Source organism: Pongo pygmaeus, chromosome 3, assembly GCF_028885625.2.
Source record: "Pongo pygmaeus isolate AG05252 chromosome 3, NHGRI_mPonPyg2-v2.0_pri, whole genome shotgun sequence".
In the NCBI taxonomy this organism is placed as follows: Eukaryota; Metazoa; Chordata; class Mammalia; order Primates; family Hominidae; genus Pongo; species Pongo pygmaeus.
Window position 1 is genome coordinate 122,332,868 of NC_072376.2, and position 19,158 is coordinate 122,352,025.

The 19,158-nt window shown below is 43.5% G+C and overlaps 1 protein-coding gene and 2 pseudogenes across 1 annotated transcript in view; 2 read left to right on the forward strand and 1 right to left on the reverse strand.

Annotated features, from left to right (window-relative positions):
• Positions 1-6,691: 6,691 nt before the first annotated feature.
• On the reverse strand, positions 6,692-7,542 carry LOC129035747 (protein SET-like; annotated as a pseudogene).
• A 1,088-nt stretch (positions 7,543-8,630) lies between these two features.
• LOC129035748 (cell division control protein 42 homolog) lies at positions 8,631-13,096 on the forward strand (annotated as a pseudogene).
• Positions 13,097-13,256: 160 nt separating this feature from the next.
• The window catches only part of MCUB (mitochondrial calcium uniporter dominant negative subunit beta), a 121,632-nt gene continuing 115,730 nt past the window's right edge, over positions 13,257-19,158 (forward strand). The window contains exon 1 of the mRNA XM_054486526.2: positions 13,257-13,917. Within this exon, the coding sequence (XP_054342501.1) occupies positions 13,819-13,917 (99 nt within the window). The 5' untranslated portion in view covers positions 13,257-13,818. The remainder of the gene's footprint in view (positions 13,918-19,158) is intronic.

Genomic DNA, 19,158 nt, shown 5'->3' on the forward strand with positions numbered 1-19,158 from the left:
CCTCAAACTCCTGGGCTCAAGGGATCCTCCTGCTTCAGCCTCCTGAGCAGCTAGGACTATAGGCATGTACTACCATGCCTGGCTAATTATTTTTGGTAGAGACAAGATATTGCTATGTTGCCCAGGCTGGTATTGAACTCCTGGGCTCAGGCGGTCCTCCCACCTCAGCCTCCTAAAGCACTGAGATTACAGGTGCGAACCACTGCGTCCAGCAGAACCAATGTTATTCCAAGTTAGACAGAAAATGCATTGAAGACCTGTGAATAAAAATAAAGACAGTTTCAGTTGGATAAGAGGAGAAACATACTATACTACACTAGATAGAAATTGCAAGAAAATCTGACATAGAATGAGAATGGTGCCAGAAGGTGGATAATAAACCTTATGAAAATTCAGGAGTATACCACCTCGAAGTTGAGTTTCAGTGGTCTGGAGCATCTTGCAAGATCCCCACTAATATAGAAGACAAATTGCTGCTCCCTGTGCCACTTTCCATAATGTGAGGCACAGTGCTTGGTGGCTTTTTTTTTTTTTTGGAAGCTATGTATACAACATTTCAGTGTGTCACTGTACTCCATTACCAAGTAACCTGTAAGGCTGCCAATCTGAGGTGTGGTTAGAGCAAAAGAAGGCTCTACATCAATTCAGACTTCAGTACAAACTGCTTTGCCACATGGGCTTTATTGACCCAGCAGATCCAACTTGGGAGTGTCTGTGGCAAATACAAATGCCATATCAAGCCTCAACTGGAGAGTCAGACTTCTTTAGGGTTTTAGAGCAGAGCCATACCCTCTTCTGCAAAAAAAAAACCAAAACAAACAAAAAAACTTACCTTTGTGAGAGTAGCTCTTAGATTGCTATTGAGCTGTCTACTATAGGGTGTCAAATGTCCTTGGGATCTATGCTGACCAGTGTGAACCAAGCAGCAGGAGTGAACATGCACAATAGCAATCTGTTGTTACGTGGCAGCTTAACATTAGTATATAAGGGATCAGGCTCAGCAGATCCTGAAGTCAGTTGCACAAGCAGGCAGCTCCGACTCATGACACCTGCTCCTGCTGCATGGCTTCCTTTCCCTGCATTCACATTTATGACTTCATGGGGATGTTTTCCTATAATCAGTTAAGGGAGAAACGAAAACTGAATTTAAGACAAAGTGCTGACATCAACTGGTCTGCTATAGTATTAGTCTAATAATAAAGAAATCCTCTTTGTGGGCAAAACTTCAAGCAGTACATTGATCGCCACTTTGTCTAGACTATGTAGATCTCAAAAGATGTAGATCTGTGTAGCTTCGTAGGCAATGGCAAATGACTAGATGACAAAGGTCTTGGCAGCGCAGGAACAGGATTAGAAAATTGGTGACAAGGAGGTTTGGAGAAGAGGGATTTGAATGAACTTCATGAAATGGACACAGCAAATGAGATAATTATGTTCCATATCAATGTACCCCAAAGGGCATCTGCAGCAAAATTTGTCCATCTCAATCAGGTGGAGAAGGTGACCCATCCTGTGAATATCAGCCTCTTTCTGTACCCACCCCAGTATTTGCTCAATGGTTCATGTACAAAGTTACCATACTTGTAAAGATAGAAGTTATGTGTGGGCTAAATATTATGGATGTCCCTTCACCAAGGCTGATCTGGCTACTGCCACTGTTATTTCTAAGCGTTGTCAGCTGAGACCTACTCTGATTCCTCAATATGGCATCATTCCTTGGGGAAAACTAGTAGCCACCTGATATGTTGATTACATTGTACCCCTTTGATCATGGAGCATTTGTCCTCAATGGAATAGACACACAATCTGGATATGGATTTGCCTGCCCTGCTTGCAGTGTTTCTGCTACCACCACCATCTATGGGCTTACAGAATGCCTTCATCATTGCCATATGACCTCCACAACATTGCTTCTGATCAAGGAACTCATAGCAAAAGAAGTGTCACCCTGATATGGTTTGGATTTGTGTCCCTGCCCAAATCTCATGTTGAATTGTAATCCCCAAGGTTGGAGGAGGGGCCTGTTGGGAGGTGATTAGATTGGATCATGGGGGCAGATTTCCCCCTTGCTGTTCTTGTGATAGTGAGTTCTCATGAGATCAGGTTGTTTCAAAGTGTGTAGCATCTACCCCTGATCTCTCTTCCTTCTTCTCTGGTCATGTAAGACGTGCCTGCTTCCCCTTTGCCTTTGGCCATGATTGTACATTTCCTGGGGCCTCCCCAGCCATGCTTCCTGTACAGCCTGTCCTGTGGAATTGTGAGTCAGTTAAGCCTTTTCTGTCTAAATTACCCAGTCTCAAGTAGCTCTTTATAGCAATGCAGGAACAGACTACTACATACCCCAAAAAGCAGCTGACCTGGCAGAAAGGTGGAATGTTCTTCTGATGACTCAGTTATGGTGATGGTTGGAGTATCATCCTACAGGATACAGTATAGGCTTTGAATAAGCAACCAACATTTTTCTCCTGTAGCCAGACACACAGGTCTAAGAATCAAGAATTGAAAGTGAAATCACTCCCTTAATATAGTCCCCAAATTTTAGGGTCTTAGTTTACAAAGGAGAGATGCTTAGTTCTCAAAGGGACACAGCAATGTTCCCACTGTATTGGAAGTTATGAGTATTACCTAGCCATTTTGGGCTCCTTCTGTCAACAACAGGAGAATCATCCCGATTATGAAGAGGAATTGATTTGCTGTGACATAATGGGGCAAGGAGGACTATATCTAAGATCTAGAGGATTTTTCCAGAGTGCCTCTTAATACTTCTATGTTCAGAAAGTTAAACTTTGTAAAAGTTAAAGAAATATAGCAGCCTAATAAAAGAATGGATCACTGATGATTCAAACTCTTCAAAAGTAAGATTTGCATCTCCCACCAGGTAAAGAATGCCAACCAACCAACATTCCGTACTGTGCTGAAGGGAAATTAGAAGACAATCTGAGAGGTATAGTGGGAATAAATTTGATAGTGAAAAAGAATTCAGTTCTAGCACCGGATCTGTCACATTATGTTAGACTGACTGTGATAGAAAGAATATGGGTTTGCAAGCCAAACAGAGCAAAATTTGAATTATAGTTCCTCTGTTAGCTGTGTTACCTGGGGTAAGTCTCTAAACTTCTCTGAGCCTTCATATCCCTACTAGAGAATAATGGTTCCTTGGTAAGAGTTTTGTGAGAATTATATGGAACAAGTATGTAGTTACTTGTGCAGCACCTTGCTTGTAGTAAATACTTGATAAATGGCAGTCAATGTCTTAACAAAATAACACTGCAACAGTAATAATAGTAATAATACTCCCACATTGAGCCTGCCCTTTGCCCTCCTATCACTTTCTACCTTCACTGAAATTATTCCACACTGGACATGGAAAACCAAAATATTATCATGTGGGCTGCTGCTACCTCCAATGTTTACTGTGATCGATGTATTAACTACACTTTTTTGCTTCAGACCATCCAGTACAGATGGGTATACAGAAAGAACCAAGTAGTCTTAGTTCATTACATGTACATACCATCAGACTTCAAAACTCGATGCTCACCAGTAAGTCACAATTGTGGGGTTTTTGTTTTTTGTTTTTTGTTTTTTTGCTATCAGGTTTATTCCAAAAAGACTATCTCAGGCTTTTGACCTATCTCTTTATTACAATAGTGGTTATGACCTCTTAAGCCTCTGAGCCTGTAAACATGCTGTTCCTCCTGCTAAGAACTCATCTTTACTTTTTTTATCTGGTTAGCTGCTCTTCCTCCTTCAGTTATTAGTGTGTACTGATGCCAGCCTGTCCCTTCCCACTAGCTTAGGTGGGGTCTCCCTGCTGTATGTTCACATAGCCCTTGTAGTTTTCCTATTATAACCTTTATGTCACTTTACTTAATTACTTGTTCACTAGGTGAACAAGCTTCCCCACTAGGTTCTGTGTAAGTAAGAACACAGAACTCATCTTAAAAAAAAAAAAATTCTTAAGTCTCAATTTAAAAAATTTTTTTTTATTTCAATAGTTTTGTGGGGTACAGGTGGTTTTGGTTACATGGATAAGGCCTTCAATGGTGATTTCTGTGATTTTGATGCACCCATCACCATTACCCAAGCAGTATATACACTGTACCTAATATGTAGTTTTTTTTTTTTTTTTGAGTTGGAGTCTTGCTCTGTCACCCAGGCTGGAGTGCAGTGGCCAATCTCGGCTCACTGCAACCTCTGCCTCCCAGATTCAAGCGATTCTCATGCCTCAGCCACTCGAGTAACTGGGACTACAGGCACACACCACCATGCCCGGCTAATTTTTGTATTTTTAGTAGAGATGGAGTTTTGCCATGTTGGCCAGGCTAGTCTTGAACTCCTGGCCTCAAGCAATCCACCCGCCCCGGCCTCCCAAAGTGCTGGGACTACAGGCATGAGCCACCATGCCTGGCCCCACTATGTAGTCTTTTATCCCTCACCCCCAACCAACCTTCCCCACACCTGAATCCCCAAAGTACATTATATCATTCTTAAGTCTTTGCATCCTCATAGCTTAGCCCCTGCTTATTAGCGAGAACACACTATATTTGGTTTTCCATTCTGGAGTTATTTCACTTAGAATAATGGCCCCCAGCTCCATCTAAGTTGCTACAAAGGACATTATTTTGTTTTTTTTATGGCTGAGTAGTATTCCATGGTGTGTGTGTGTGTGTGTGTGTGTGTGTGTGTGTGTGTGTGTGTATTTTATATATATATATATACCACATTTTCTTTATTTACTTGGGTGATGGGCATTCAGGTTTGTTCCATATTTCTGCAGTTGCAAATTGTGCTGCTATAAACGTGTGTGCAGGTGTCTTTTTCATATAATGAATTCTTTTCCTTTGAGTAGATACACAGTAATGGGATTGCTGGATTGAATGGTAGATCTACTTTTAATTCTTTAAGGAATCTTCATACTGTTTTCCATAGTGGTTGGACTAGTTTACATTAGCACCAGCAGTATAAAAGTGTTTTCTTTTCACCACATCTACACCAACATCTATTGTTTTTTCACTTCTTAATTATGGCTATTCTTGCAGGAGTAAGTTGGTATCTCATTGTGGTTTTAATTTGCATTTCCCTGATAATTAGTGATGTTGAGCTTTTTTTTATATGTTTGTGGGCTGTTTGTATATCTTCTTTTGAGAATTGTCTATTCACATCCTTTGCCCACTTTTTGATGGGATTATTTGTGTTTTTCTTGCTGATTTGTTTGAGTTCTTTGTAGATTCTGGATATTAGTCCTTTGTCAAATACATAGTTTGTGAATATAGAAACTCATCGTTTTTATTCATCACTCTACCATCAGCCTAGAACAGTGTCTGGCAAATCCTCATGTACTACTAACCACAAGTTTGTGTGTTTCTATTATTTTTAAAAGTGGTTGTAGTTTTTGTTTGTTTGTTTGTTTTTTGAGACAGATTCTTTCTCTGTCACCCAGGCTGGAGTGCAATGGAGTGATCTCGGCTCACTGCAACCTCTGCCTCCCAGGTTCAAGCGATTCTCCTGTCTCAGCCTCCCGAGTAGCTGGGATTACAGGTGCACACCACCAGGCCTGGCTAATTTTTTGTATTTTAGTAGAGATGGGGTTTCACTGTGTTGCCCAGGCTGGTCTCGAACTCCTGAGCTCAGGCAATCCACCCACCTCAGTCTCCCAAAGTGCTAGGATTATAGGTGTGAGCCACTGTGCCCAGCCTAAAGGTGGTTGTAGTTTTAAAGTCCTGTTTTATTATTGATCTATTAAATTTATTCAGCAGATATTTGAGAACCTACTACTTAGATGCTGGTGATAGAGCAGTGAACAAAACAGACAAGGTCCCTTCTGTCATGGAGCTTACATTCCAGTTGGGGGAGACAGATTTTAAAAGTATGTAATATGTCAGGTAATGATTAAATGCTAAAGGGAAAAAAAAGCAGAGTAAGGGCTAACTGGCAGGAAGTAGAAGTTAATGCAACCAACCACACCTCAGCTCACTGCAACCTCCGCCTGCTGGTTTCAAGCGATTCTCCTGCCTCAGCCTCCCGAGTAGCTGGGATTACAGGTGACTGCCACCACGCCCAGCTAATTTTTGTATTTTTTTAGTAGAGACGGGGTTTCACCATGTTGGCCAGGCTGGTCTCGAACTCCTGACCTCAGGTGATTCACCCGCATCGGCCTCCCAAAGTGCTGGGATTACAGGCGTGAGCCACCGCACCCAGCCAACCCCATTTTTAAAAGTTTTTTTTTTCTTTTTTTTAAACAAGAGAAAATAGATACACGTTGGTCAGTGCTAACTGTCCATATTCACATACACACACAGTGTACTTTCTGAGCCCAATATACAGAGAAAGGAGGCAAGAAGCTAGAATTCTATGCACTGCTATGCAGGAGCCTAGCACCCTCCAGCTTCCAGCAAAGCGAAGGGAGCAGGTTTTTCTTTTTTCCCACATAACTCGGTGGTGTTGATTCCACAGAGTTTTTATTCAGACAGGAAGGGATAAAAATGAATTTCGAACAGAAAGGGGTAGAGACTCTTTTCTCAGTGTATTCTGCTCAAGATATTTCCCCCAATTAAGTGTAGAGAAAAGAGACCTCAAGAATAGGGCAACTGAGCACAAGAGGCAAAAACAAAACAAAATAAAACAGACTACAACTTGCTCCCAGAGACTGGAGAAAATTTAAAAAGGGGAAGGTTGGAATCCATCAGTATTAGTCATCTCTTTCATCCTCCTGTGCTTCCTCCCCTTCATCATCATCTTCTTCACCTTCATCTTCATCCCCTTCTTCATCAGTATCTTCTAATCCTTCCTCCTCCTCCTCATTATCATCTTCTCCTTCTTCATCATCCATATCGGGAACCAAATGGTACTGTAATGGGTTTGGCCAAATATCATCTTTGATGTCCTCTCCTAAGTCATCGGCCCCTGCATCAGAATGGTCAGTAAACCAGGTCAAGAAGCTCTCTGGTGCCTCATGCTGCCTCTTCCTGCTGGCTTTATTCTGCATTTGACTTAAACGTTTCATCACATCCTTTCCAGATTTCCATTTGATTTCAGTGGATTTTGAAGATGGATTAACACTCTCATTCAGATGAAATTCTTTGGAGAGAACTTTTTTTCAAAGTAAGGATTTTCATCAAAATAAAAATCTACTCTGTAACCTGATTTAATATCTTCAAATTCTGTCACTTCAACTCTGGTCAAATAATGCAATGCCTCTTCGTTTTCCTTCCCAAGCAGTGCAGACACTTGTAAATGATTGCCAAATGTTGTTACCCCCAAATTTAGGATTTTGGAGATCAATTCTGACCTCTTCTGAAAAAATGGTTGGCGGAGTTTGTTATATTTCTGTTCTACTTTCAAAATCTCCTCACTGTCTTGTTCATTAAGTCTGTCTATTTCATTTTGTATTTCATCAATGTGTTCAATTGCTTCTTGCTGTTCTTTTTCGCCCTTCTTTGGCAAGCCTACAGAGGCCGAAGTCTCCTCTGGTCTCAGAACAGGAGGTGGTCTTGGTGTCTTCTTTTGAGACAGGAGGGAAGACTGGCATTTGGGGGCCATGCTGCTAGGGAAGCTGAAGAACCAGACCACCAGTCTCCTTGCTCTTCAGGAAGCAGGCAGAAAACTCTAATTTCTTATATTTAATTTCATGAACATAGCTTATATGTTAGCAAGTTTAAGGTCATTTTTGAGATTCCCTTTGAGGCCTACCACGTGGGCATTACATTGTGAATCATCCATATGTGTTTGAAATAATGTGTACTCTCATTTGGGTACAGAGTTCTTTAATACTCTATTAGCAATGGAGGTCCAGGACCTGGAGGCAGAATAGGGAAAGGAATATCCTTCTCTATTTACCATTAAAATTCTATCAAAGTGGGAGGCCCAATGGATAACAGGAGTATTCCTGGAAGCCATTCCTGCATGGGCATGGCTAGCAGTATCTTAACAATACATAGAAATGACCATGAACCACACAAAAATATCCCACTAAACCCAAAGTAAATGTATCTCCAGCTCAGCTTGCTCTTTGCTTCCTAGAGAGACGGAAAGTAGATTAGTAGTTGCCTGGGGCTGGAGGTAAGAATGGAGAGTAATGCAAATGAGCCTGAGGAATCTTTCTAGAGTGATGGAAATGTTCTAATTGATTGTGGTGACTGTTGCATAACTCTGTAAATTTGCCAAAAATAACTTTTAATAAACGAAAGTTATGATATGTAGATCATATCTTAATAGAGCTGTTTACAAAGTTTTTTTTTTTTTTGGAAAAGTGAGATCAGAGATTCAAATGTGAAAAGGCTGTGACATATAAGTAATACTTATGAACTAGCTCACATTGAGTAATCGTTTTGTCTCATCAAGAGTCCTATATACTGTGGGAAAGTTTGTTGTGCACCCGAAACATCTATGTGTGCTGAGCGACTTTGTGGACAGTGCCTCCCCGGTAAACCCGCTCTGTCTGCAGTGTCCAGAGCTTCTCCCACAGGAGTTTGCTAATCCCACCTTTGTGGCCAAATTCTGTGCTGCAAAACGGACATCTCCTCCCCCTCTTCTCCATTCCCCTCCTTCCTAATAAAACTCTTTTCTGGAGAAGCTGAAGTCAACATCAGGTTTCAAATATTTAAAGTGGATACAAAACTATTTCAGCAATGCAGACAATTAGGTGCATTGTTGTGGTCAATGCAGTTGTTGGTAAAACATGTCTCCTGATATCCTACACAACAAATTTCCATCCTAATAGATGCAGACTGTTTTTGACAACTATGCACTCACAGTTAGGATTGGTGCAGAGCCATATACTCTTGGACTTTTAATTCTGCAGGGCAAGAAGATTATGACAGATTATAACTCCTGAGTTATCTACACAGATGTATTTCTAGTCTGTTTCTCAGTGGTCTCTCCATGTTCATTTTAAAGTATGAAAGAAAAGTGAGGGCCTGAGATAACTCACCACTGTCCAAAGGCTCCTTTCTTGCTTGTCACGACCCAAACTGATCTCAGAGGGTCTATTATTGAGAAAATTACCAAGAACAAACAGAAGCCTATCACTCCAGAGACTGCTGAAAAGCCGGCCCACAACCTGAAGGCTGTCAAGTATATGGATGGTCCTGTACCCACACAGCAAGACCTAAAGAATGGATTGGACAAAGCAATATTGGCTATCCTGGAGCCTCCAGAACTGAAGAAGAGCTGCAAGCCTATGCTGCTATGAACATCTCTCCAGAGCCCTTTCTGCACAGCTGGTATAGGCATCATACTAAAAGCAATGTTTAAACCAAACAAAAGATTAAAAATTAAAATTTATTTATGCAATAATGACAAATACCCTGCACCAACCCACATGCATCCATGTGAGACAGGGATTAGAGGTATGGCCCACTTCTCCCTCCCAATACTAGTTAATTCTGAATAATTATGTATTGTTAGAAAAGTGATCAGTACTCATTTTTGGTATTTGTTTCAAAAAACAATTTTGTTTTTACTTAAAAGCAAGGCATGCTTGTGATGACTGTGTAACAGATTAATTGGAATTGTTGAAGCTGCTCCCTGAGTCCATTCTGGAGGGTAATCTGGGACATCTTAGTGGGGTTTCATCTTTTCCTTTTTGGAGGAGGAGGGTTTGTAGGGTTTGTTTTTTAGTGTTTTTTCTTTTCTTTTCTGTTTTTTAATTCATTAACCAGTGGTCAGTCCTTAAGAGGAGAAGGACGACTGACTCCATATTCGACTTCCTAGATCTAGTTTAAAAAACATGTTCCCTATCTGGGGTGCTTTTAGGAAAGAATATAGTAAATGCCTTATTTAATAACATACTCCTTTTTGAAAGTTACCTTTTCTCTCCACCCTTGAGTAGGCTCAGTATTTGATGAAACTCATGAAAGTGGGTGAAAATTGTCTTGCCCCTGTTCTTTTCTGGGATGCACTAAATATGTGACTGTGACTTTCAAGGAAATTTGTTTGCCAGTTGCTGATTTTTGGGGAAGTTAATTTCTAACTTCTTGCACTGATGAATAAAGAAAAGTATTGCACCTTTGAAATGCAACAAGTGGATTGAGTTTGTAACTTAAAAAAACTTTTTTCCCTGTCAGTCATTGTCTTATATTGCTTATTATAGATTTGCAATCAATAGTATATGATGTTTCTAGAATGCAGCTGAAGACCTGGTATGTAGAGGGAATGTGAAGAGCGGTACCAGAGGACCAACATCTATAGAATGATTCACAGCCTCTCAAGTTATAAGGATGGAGACCTGCTTCATGAAGAAGCTGGGGTGTGGTGGGGATGGATAGAACACTTAACAACATGAGATCAGTCGGGGAATCCCCTCACTTCTGTGTAGCAGACGAGGAACCCAAGAGCCCCCAGATGAGGCTCTCTGGTTTGTTTTTTTTTTTTTTTTTCCTGAGATGGGGTCTTGCTCTGTTGCCCAGGCTGGAGTGCAGTGGCACAACCTCGGCTCACTGCAACCTCCGCTTCCCCGGGTTCAAGCAATTCTCCTCCCTCAGCCTCCCGAGTAGCCAGGACTACAGGCACGTTCCACCACGCCTGGCTAATTTTTGTATTCTTAGTAGAGATAGGGTTTCACCAATGTTGGCCAGGCTGGTCTTGAACTCCTGACCTTGTGATCCGCCCATCTCGGCCTCCCAAAGTGCTGGGATTACAGACATGAGCCACCACGCCTGGCTGGCTCTCTGGTTTAATAAAAATTGTGGAAAGAATCTTATTGAAAGGTGACAACGTGCTGGCAGCCCTCACTGGCTCTCAGCGCCTCCTCAGTCTTGGAGTCCGCTCTGGCCATGCTTGAGGAGCCCTTCAGCCCGCCGCTGCACTGTGGGAGCCCCTCTCTGGGCTTGCGGAAGCTGGTACCAGCTCTCTCTGCTTGCAGGGAGGTGGAGGGAGAGACGCGGGCGGGAACCGGGGCTGCGTGTGGCCTCACGGGACAGCGGGAGTTCCAGGTGGGCGTGGGCTCGGCGGCCCGCACTCGGAGGCGGGGAGGGCACCGGGCAGTGAGGGGCTTAGCACCCAGGCCAGCAGCTGCGGAGGGGGTGCCAGGTCCCCCAGCACTGCCAGCCCACCCGCGCCACGCTCAAATTCTCACCGGGCCTCAGCCACCTCCCCATGGGGCAGGGCTGGGACCTGCTGCCCGCCATGCGTGAGCTCCCCCGGCGGTGGGCTTCTGCTAGGCCCTAGCCTCCCTGACGGGCACCGCCCCTGGCTCAGCGGTGCCCAGTCCCATTGACTGCCCAAGTGCTGCGGAGTGCAGGCGCGAGGCGCGGGACTGGCAAGCAGCTCAGCCCGCAACCTTTAGGCGGCATCCACTAGGGGAAGCCAACTGGGCTCCTGAGAGGGGTGGGGACTTGGAGAACTTTTATGTCTAGCTAGAGAATTTTAAGTGCACCAATCAGCACTCTGTGTCTATCTAAAGGTTTGTAAAGGCACCAATCAGTGCTCTGTGTCTAGCTCAGGGTTCGTGGATGCACCAATCAGCACTGTATCTAGCTAATCTCCTGGGGACTTGGAGAACCTTTATGTGTAGCTAAAGGATTGTAAACACACCAATCAGCACCCTGTGTCTAGCTCAACGTTTGTAAATGCACCAATCAGTGCTCTATGTCTAGCTAATCTAGTGGGGACTTGGAGAACCTTTATGTCCAGCTAAAGGATTGTAAATATATCAATCAGCACTCTGTATCTAACTCAGGGATTGTAAACACACCAATCAGCACCCTGTCAAAACGGACCAATCAGCGCTCTGTAAAATGGACCAGCAGGATGTGGGTGGGGCCGGATGGGGGAATAAAAGCAGGCTGCCAGAGCCAGCAGTGGCAACCTGTCTGGGTCCCCTGCCACACTCTGGAAGCTTTGTTCTTTTGCTCTTTGCAGTAAATCTTGCTGCTGCTCACTCTTTGGGTCTACACTGCCTTTATGATCTGTAACACTCACCGAGAAGGTCTGCAGCTTCACTCCTGAGGCCAGTGAGACCCGAACCCACTGGGAGGAATGAACAACTCTGGACGCGCCACCTTAAGAGCTGTAACACTCACTGCCAAGGTCTGCACCTTCACTCCTGAAGCAGCGAGACCACTGAACCCACCAGGAGGAAGAAACTCCGAACGTGTCCGAACATCAGAAAGAACAAACTCTGGACACACCACCTTTAAGAACTGTAACACTCACCGCCAGGGTCTGCAGCTTCATTCTTGAAGTCAGACCAAGAACCCACCAATTCCGGACACATTATCAAGATTCTTCATGAATGTTAATAGGGATTTTTATCAGTTTTAGTTGTAGTTTACAATTTCTAAAAATGTTCAGGTAATTTCTTTACACCTTTCAGAACCTAGCTCATGAGTGTTGAATCAATGCTTTTTCATGTCAATTCTTTGTATAGGCATTCTTTTCAGATGTATTAAACAAAAACCCTTCACAACAAAAAAACAAAAATACACTCTTCTTTTACTTGGAGCACTAGCTAATAGGAGGAAAAGATTCAGGTAAGGTAATTTACCTTCCCATATGAACTTAGTTTCATGTGTCACTCTCCATCTAGGGCAATTGTATTTTGAAAGACATGCTAGTTAACACAGGTGAATCAGTCTTTAATGGTGATAAAGTTTTTACTATTGTAGACACTTGTGATTCTTTCTCTTTTCAACAAGGAAAGGAGATTACCGCCAGGAGTGATTTGCCACTTATTGCAGGTTTGCCAACTTCGATTCATTAACTGAAGCCTCTTGCAGATTCAGGAGATAAAAATGCGGAGTGCCCAGTTAAATTTGAATTCAGATAGACACCAAATAATTTAGTATATCCCAGATATTTCATTTTTAAAATAATAAATGTGACCCATGCAATATTTGGGACATACTAAAACACTATTTGTATCTAAAAGTCAAGTTTAACTGGGCATCCTATATTTTATCTAACAACCCTTCTGTAAGCTAGCTGTGCGAAAAATTGGTTTAGGTTGCTCTTAAATGCCTTTGGTTTGCTTTCAAAAATAAGTAGTCTCAAAACAAAGCATTCGATTTCCCAGTAGTTAGAAGAACTCAATTCTGGTTCTGAAGCTTCTTCAATTAAAAACGTGCTTCAAAAGAGAAGCCAATTCTGTGGGAGATACTTTCCCAAAAAAACTCGCGTTTGGGCCACTATACAGTGAACTACAAACCTCCGCAGGGGTAGGCCCGGGCTGCCCGCCTGACACCGCACTCGCCAGTGAGCAGGGGCCCAGCACCGCAGCCCGGGGCAGAGGCCTTGGAGGTTGTCGAGGTGGGAGGGGCCTCGGCCGAGCCGCTTCAATCCTTCTTCTCCAAGCTCGGTGGGGAAGACAAACTTCCTGAGCGGCCCTGTCCCCTCCAGATGCCGGACGCTCCTTTCCTCTCCTCCCCCACTTCTCTCCCCGTTCGGGTTGGATGGAGAAGACGGCGCTCAGAGCACGCAGCACGGGGAACTAACAGCGAGTTTTGAAATCTAGAACTCGCAAGGTGTGCGTCGCCTGCTGCTGTTCATTCCAGAGGGTCTTCTGCTGGAGGAGGAAGGGGCCCTCGACACCTAAGATGCGGAGGGCGGTTCGTTCTCGGGCTCCCGCTCTCTCGCTCTTTTTTTTTTTTTTTGGTCGGAGGAAAGAAAACAGCCCTACGCCCGGATGCGTAGAGAGCCGACAAGTGGAAACAGGGACACACCCTCCCGTGAGCCCGCCCCAGCTGGAGCCGCGGCGCGCTGAGCGAGCAGGCGGGGCGGGAGCGCCCACAGCTCGGAGCCACCAGGCGCTGACTAGGAGCCCGGCTGAGGGAGGATGCGCCGCTGACGCCTGTGGGAGCCGCGCGCCCGGGCGGGAGGATGCTCCAGAGGGGCCTCTGGCCGTGGCGCGCGCGGCTGCTGCCGATCCCTGGCACCTGGCGCCTAGCGCGCCCGTGGCCGCTGCCGCCTCCGCCCCAGGTAAGAGCGGGTGCCAGGCCGTGGGGGTCCGGGGTAGGCTGGTGCAAAGTTTGCGTTGGACAACTTTGGCGGGAGCAAAAGCCGAGCGGCCGAGCAGTCAACTGCGTTTTGCTGGCTGCCGGACTCCGCGCGCCGGGCGGTCCCGACAGGTGGTGGCCGGGCGGCCGACGTGGGTCACGGAGGCCAGAGCTGAGGTCAAGACTCCAGGCCTGGGGAAGGTGAAGCCAGAGCGCCGCGGCTGGGGGCGCCTCACCCGGGCCGAGTTGGGGTGCGGGGACTACCAGACTTCGGCCTGGGAGCAGCAGAATAACCTAGGAGGCAGTTTCTGGGCTGCAGCTCCGGGGCAGGAGCAAGTTTCCAAAGCTGCTGCGCCGCGGGGCCAGTTCCCTCTTGGTGATCAGTGCCCGAGCACCTAAGGAGCCCGGAAACGATGAACCGGGCAGTGACCGTCCCGGGTTTGGACGGTCGCAGGAGAGTGAAATTTCCATTCTGAAATCTGCGAGCACCTCCCTTTCCCAGAGGGAAGAAAAACTCGCGTTTTGTTCAGACACCCGAGAGACGGGTGAATCACGAGTGTGTGCTGGTGAGTAACAGTTGGGCTGACACCGTTGTATTGTGGTCTGTGGAGAACCGTGGCTTGGAGGAGGAGGAGAGAGTGGATGTGCACCAAAAAAGACAAGAAGAGGGGGAAAGCGCTGAGTTTAACGAGGATTGCGGTGGAGCCCGACAGGAGCCCGGGAGTGCAAACTCTGACCCAGATGAGACAGCCAAAGCCTTCAGGGTGTGTGTGGTTGGGGAGGGAGCTGTTTCTGAGTTTTAGTTTGTTCCTCCCCCACGCTGTTAGATTACTTTCAGATTGTTAAAGGCTTAAAAGCCAAAAGTAAGCAGTGTGATTCTCTTGTCACTTTCACTTCCTGTTTATTTTGTTCTTTTTTTTTTTCTTTCCCCCCTTTTCCTCCAGCTATCTCAGGGCTTCAGTTTCAATTGATGCAGGGAATATTTAAGTGCATTTTTTTTTTCCTTTTCATTGAGTTTGTGACCAAAGGATTAAGTGCATTTAGAAAATCAGTTCCAGGAATGTTTGAAAGAGAATGAGGAAGGCCATGTTGTTACTCAATGTAAGAATAGGGGCAAACTCCTTAAAATGTAAAATGGTAGACTTATAAAGTCATTGGAGAGATGGACTTTTTATACTTTTAAAGATTGTACTTTTACTGTAAGTGTTGCATTGTGTAGTCAAAGATATACCAAACATTAAAACAACCCAATACGAGGAACCCCTTTCACATGCCATTTTAAACACAGATTATTGTTTTTTGTTGTTGTTTTTGGAGACGGAGTCTTGCTCTGTTACCCAGGCTGGAGTGCAGTTGCATGATCTCGGCTCACTGCAACTTCCGCCTCCTGGGTTCATGCGATTCTCCTACCTCAGCCTCCCCAGAAGCTAGGATGACCGGCGCGCGCCACCACACCCGGCTAATTTTTGTATTTTTAGTAGAGACGGGGTTTCACCATGTTGGCCAGACTGGCTGGTCTCGAACTCCTGACCTTGTGATCCGCCCGTCTCAGCCCCCCAAAGTGCTGGGATTACAGGCGTGAGCCACCGTGACCAACCCCAGGTGTTTTCTATTAAGTCCATTTAACACGTTGAGTAGCATTTTTATGGATCCCGGGACTGGCTGCCCTTTCTCAAATTATCAACTCCAAACCCTTTTCCCCATATTTCCCATCTGATGCTGTCTAGGGTGGTGCCATTGCATACCTCAGCAGGAATGTGGATACCCTTTTAAAAGAAAATGGTACCATCGGGCTTATTAGGCTTAATAACAGGGAAACAGTAGTTAGGAATCATCGTAAGAAGCCTTATGTTTGAATGTTTCTAATTTGCAAATTTTTGTTTTAAGCCAACTGTCCAGCTATAAAGACAATTTTCAGAACTTGAGAAGTGGAAATGCTGTTCTTTATATGCAGCTTTTACATTTTACCATGAGTAAACCGATAAAAATATTCTGGCTCTTTAGGAGTTTTAGCTAGGACTACTAAAACATTTTCTGCTAATCAAATTACCTGGCTATCGGGACATTTTTCATTCTAAGATTTCACTCTTTTGTGGTTTTCCCACTTGTTATGAAATATCCTGTGGGTAAAGGCAAGTATTAGTTCTATATTTTTTTTTCCCAGAAACATTCAGACCTCTAGAGCCTATGAAGCAGCTAGAAAAACAAGTAGTTTGTGACCTGACAGGTCATAAAATCTTAGCTTGCAAGGACTTGTCGTAAGCAGTATTTCAAATAAGTGTTCCCAGCTATAATTGGTCTTTCTGAAGTCTTTCACACGTCTATGAGTGTGCCTTATAGGAGCATTTAATAACTTTGAAAAATACACAATTCTCATACTTCATATTGTATGTGAGCAATTGTCTGCTAGTGTTTTCTGGGTGAGGGGAAAAAAAACAGTTTGTTGACATGGATATACAGAATTGTTTTTTAAAGAATACATTTAGTATGAAGCGTAGTAGAGCAAGAGCATATTGTATTCATCTTTGGGCAAGGCATGGCCTGGTGGCCATAATCACGTTCCGGTGGCAGCATCTCTGCTTGTCAGCACTCTAGCTGAGTGGTTGTCAGGGCAATCCATGGCTCCTGCTGATGTTTCTGTGCACAAAAGACTCAGCTTTGAGTAATTATGGTGCTTGGTGAGTTACATCTGAACAGAAAGCCCTTGCCTAAATATGCCTTTCTTAATTTGGATTTTCTGCTACTTAGACTGAGAAACTCCCTGAAACGATTTCATGTCCCCAGTACAGCATTTGAGTCCCTACATAAGCTATGTTTAAAAAATTTTTACATCACGCACTCTGCAGAGCAGCTTAAGTATCGAGTGTGCTTTTTTTAACTTCTAGAAACAAAGCATATGGATGTTTAAATTCCACCGCAAGACGTCAACTTAGAAATTGTTTTCATCTTTTTAATTTAATGAACATATCGTTCTTGTTTGACATGTTCCTACTATTCTATCTCTTGTATTTGCAGTTGGTACATTGTATTCTATTCTATAAAACTAGCTTCAGAGCCCTCTCCTGAGGAGAGCAATTGGTTAAGTGTTGGTGATTTTATTTACACTATGGAAAAGACATTGATGCTTTGATCTCAAAGTAATGCTAGACCAGCTTGTCTATTAAATATTAAACATTACCACCTTTGCAGCACTTAAATAGTAGTGTGTTTTTTTTAGATTTTGCTTGTTATTGTGATTAAATGGTATTAATGCTGTTTTACAGCAAATTCTAAGCTAGGAAATCATTGTGTATTGGCAGAAAGATATTTGTTGAATGAGGTACCTATGAAACAAAGGTAGAAAACCTCGAGCTAAAATTCCTGACCTTGTGATCCTCCTGCCTCGGCCTCCCAAAGTGCTGGGATTACAGGCGTGAGCCACCGCGCCCAGCCCACAGCACTTCTTAAAAAAATAAAAGTAAAGGAAAAAGCCAGACCTAATTATCTACTCAATCTAGTAAATATCATAAGATCCTCAGGAAGAACTCATATTTGTGGGGTGACCCTTGCCAGTCTTCAAGATTTTCCTCTCTAAAGTTCACCACAGGAAAGCTTTGCAAACCTGTCAGTTTCTTGATATGAGATTCAATGTTTTATGTCATTTCTTATTTATTTCTGCTTATAGGCTATATGCATTTCTTTCTTTTCTTTTTTTTTTTTTTTTCTTTTTTTTTTGAGACAGAGTCTTGCTCTGTCGCCAAGCTGAAGTGCAGTGGCACAATCTCAGCTCACTGCAACCTCCGCCTCCCGGGTTCAAACGATTCCCCTGCCTCAGCCTCCCAAGTAGCTGGGATTACAGGCATGCGCCACCATGGGGGCCGGCTAATTTTTTGTATTTTAGTAGAGACCGGGTTTGGTTTCACCATGTTGGCCAAGACGGTCTCGATCTCCTGACCTCGTGATCTGCCCACCTTGGCCTCCCAAAGTGCTGGGATTACAAGCGTGAGACACTGCGCCTGGCTGGCTATATGCATTTCAATTCTAGCCTCATATCTTGCCTCTCTTTCACTGTTCCCTATTTCTTGCCCTTAAATCTATTAAAAAAAAATTATCTTCAATAGACCTTGTTTATCATGCAGATTTCATAGATCATTGCTCATCAATATTGTGAATCCTGGACAGAAATCTATTCCCTAAAGAGCTGCCAAAATGCAAACCTGATCTGCAATACTTGTAGTGAACCTGTAATTAAGGTAAAAATTATGTAAAATCAACACATCTGGAAGTTTATGAAACAGGAAGATCTCAGAACAAATGGTTACAGGGCTTGGTAGTTGATGCAAACTATACTTTAACTCAGGTAGGGATAAGGTAGCAAGGAAATAGGAAGATTTAGAGCAGGTGAGGGCAGCAGGAAGAAAGGAGGAATCCATTTCCATAAGTGAGGAGAGTAACTTCAGTACTACCACCTTTCTTTGAGAGAGAACTATAGAATCAAAATTAGATTCTTATAGCAACGCCATGCAACACAATCAATATGTATTGAGCACCTTCGATGGGCAAAGCAGCAAAAAGACAAAGTGGACAAGAAAGAGACTGGTCTGCCACACTTCCACAATTAACTACTTAGAACATATTTGTTCAAGTATTAAAGAGTTGATTTTTATTTAAAACCTTATTTATGCATCACTTTTTTTCCCATTAAAAGGTGCTTATGGAAAAATGGGTGGTGATATGACTAGAGGAAAATGAAGGTAGAGAAGATGAAACTATGAGTACTGTAAATACATAACATGCATGGCATAGGTCTTTCACATTTGTTAGAAGTGGGTTAAAAATCTGATCCTCAGCGTTCTGACAGCCATTGCATAAACAACACCACTGGCTATACGCTTCACTGTCTGTATAATATACCCTGCATCTGCTCTGGAAAAACCCAACTATTCTAATACTAAGACTAGACAGCAATTTCTTCCATGGGTCCTCTTAATGGGTACCTTTAAACTGACTACCATGTTTCATCAACCTCTTTTTTAAAAGGTATGCCAATGTGGAAAATTCAGTGAAAACATTTGGGTGAAGGTTCCTATGCCACAAAGTTAAATACATAGCTCAGAGAACAGAGAGCTGGTATGTGTTTAAAAAACAAGGAATATTAATACTGTTAAAGTAAATGGGATAAAAAAGGATTCTTCTAGAATATGGCTGAGATAATGCTGTTTTGTTCATTATCTAATGGTTGATA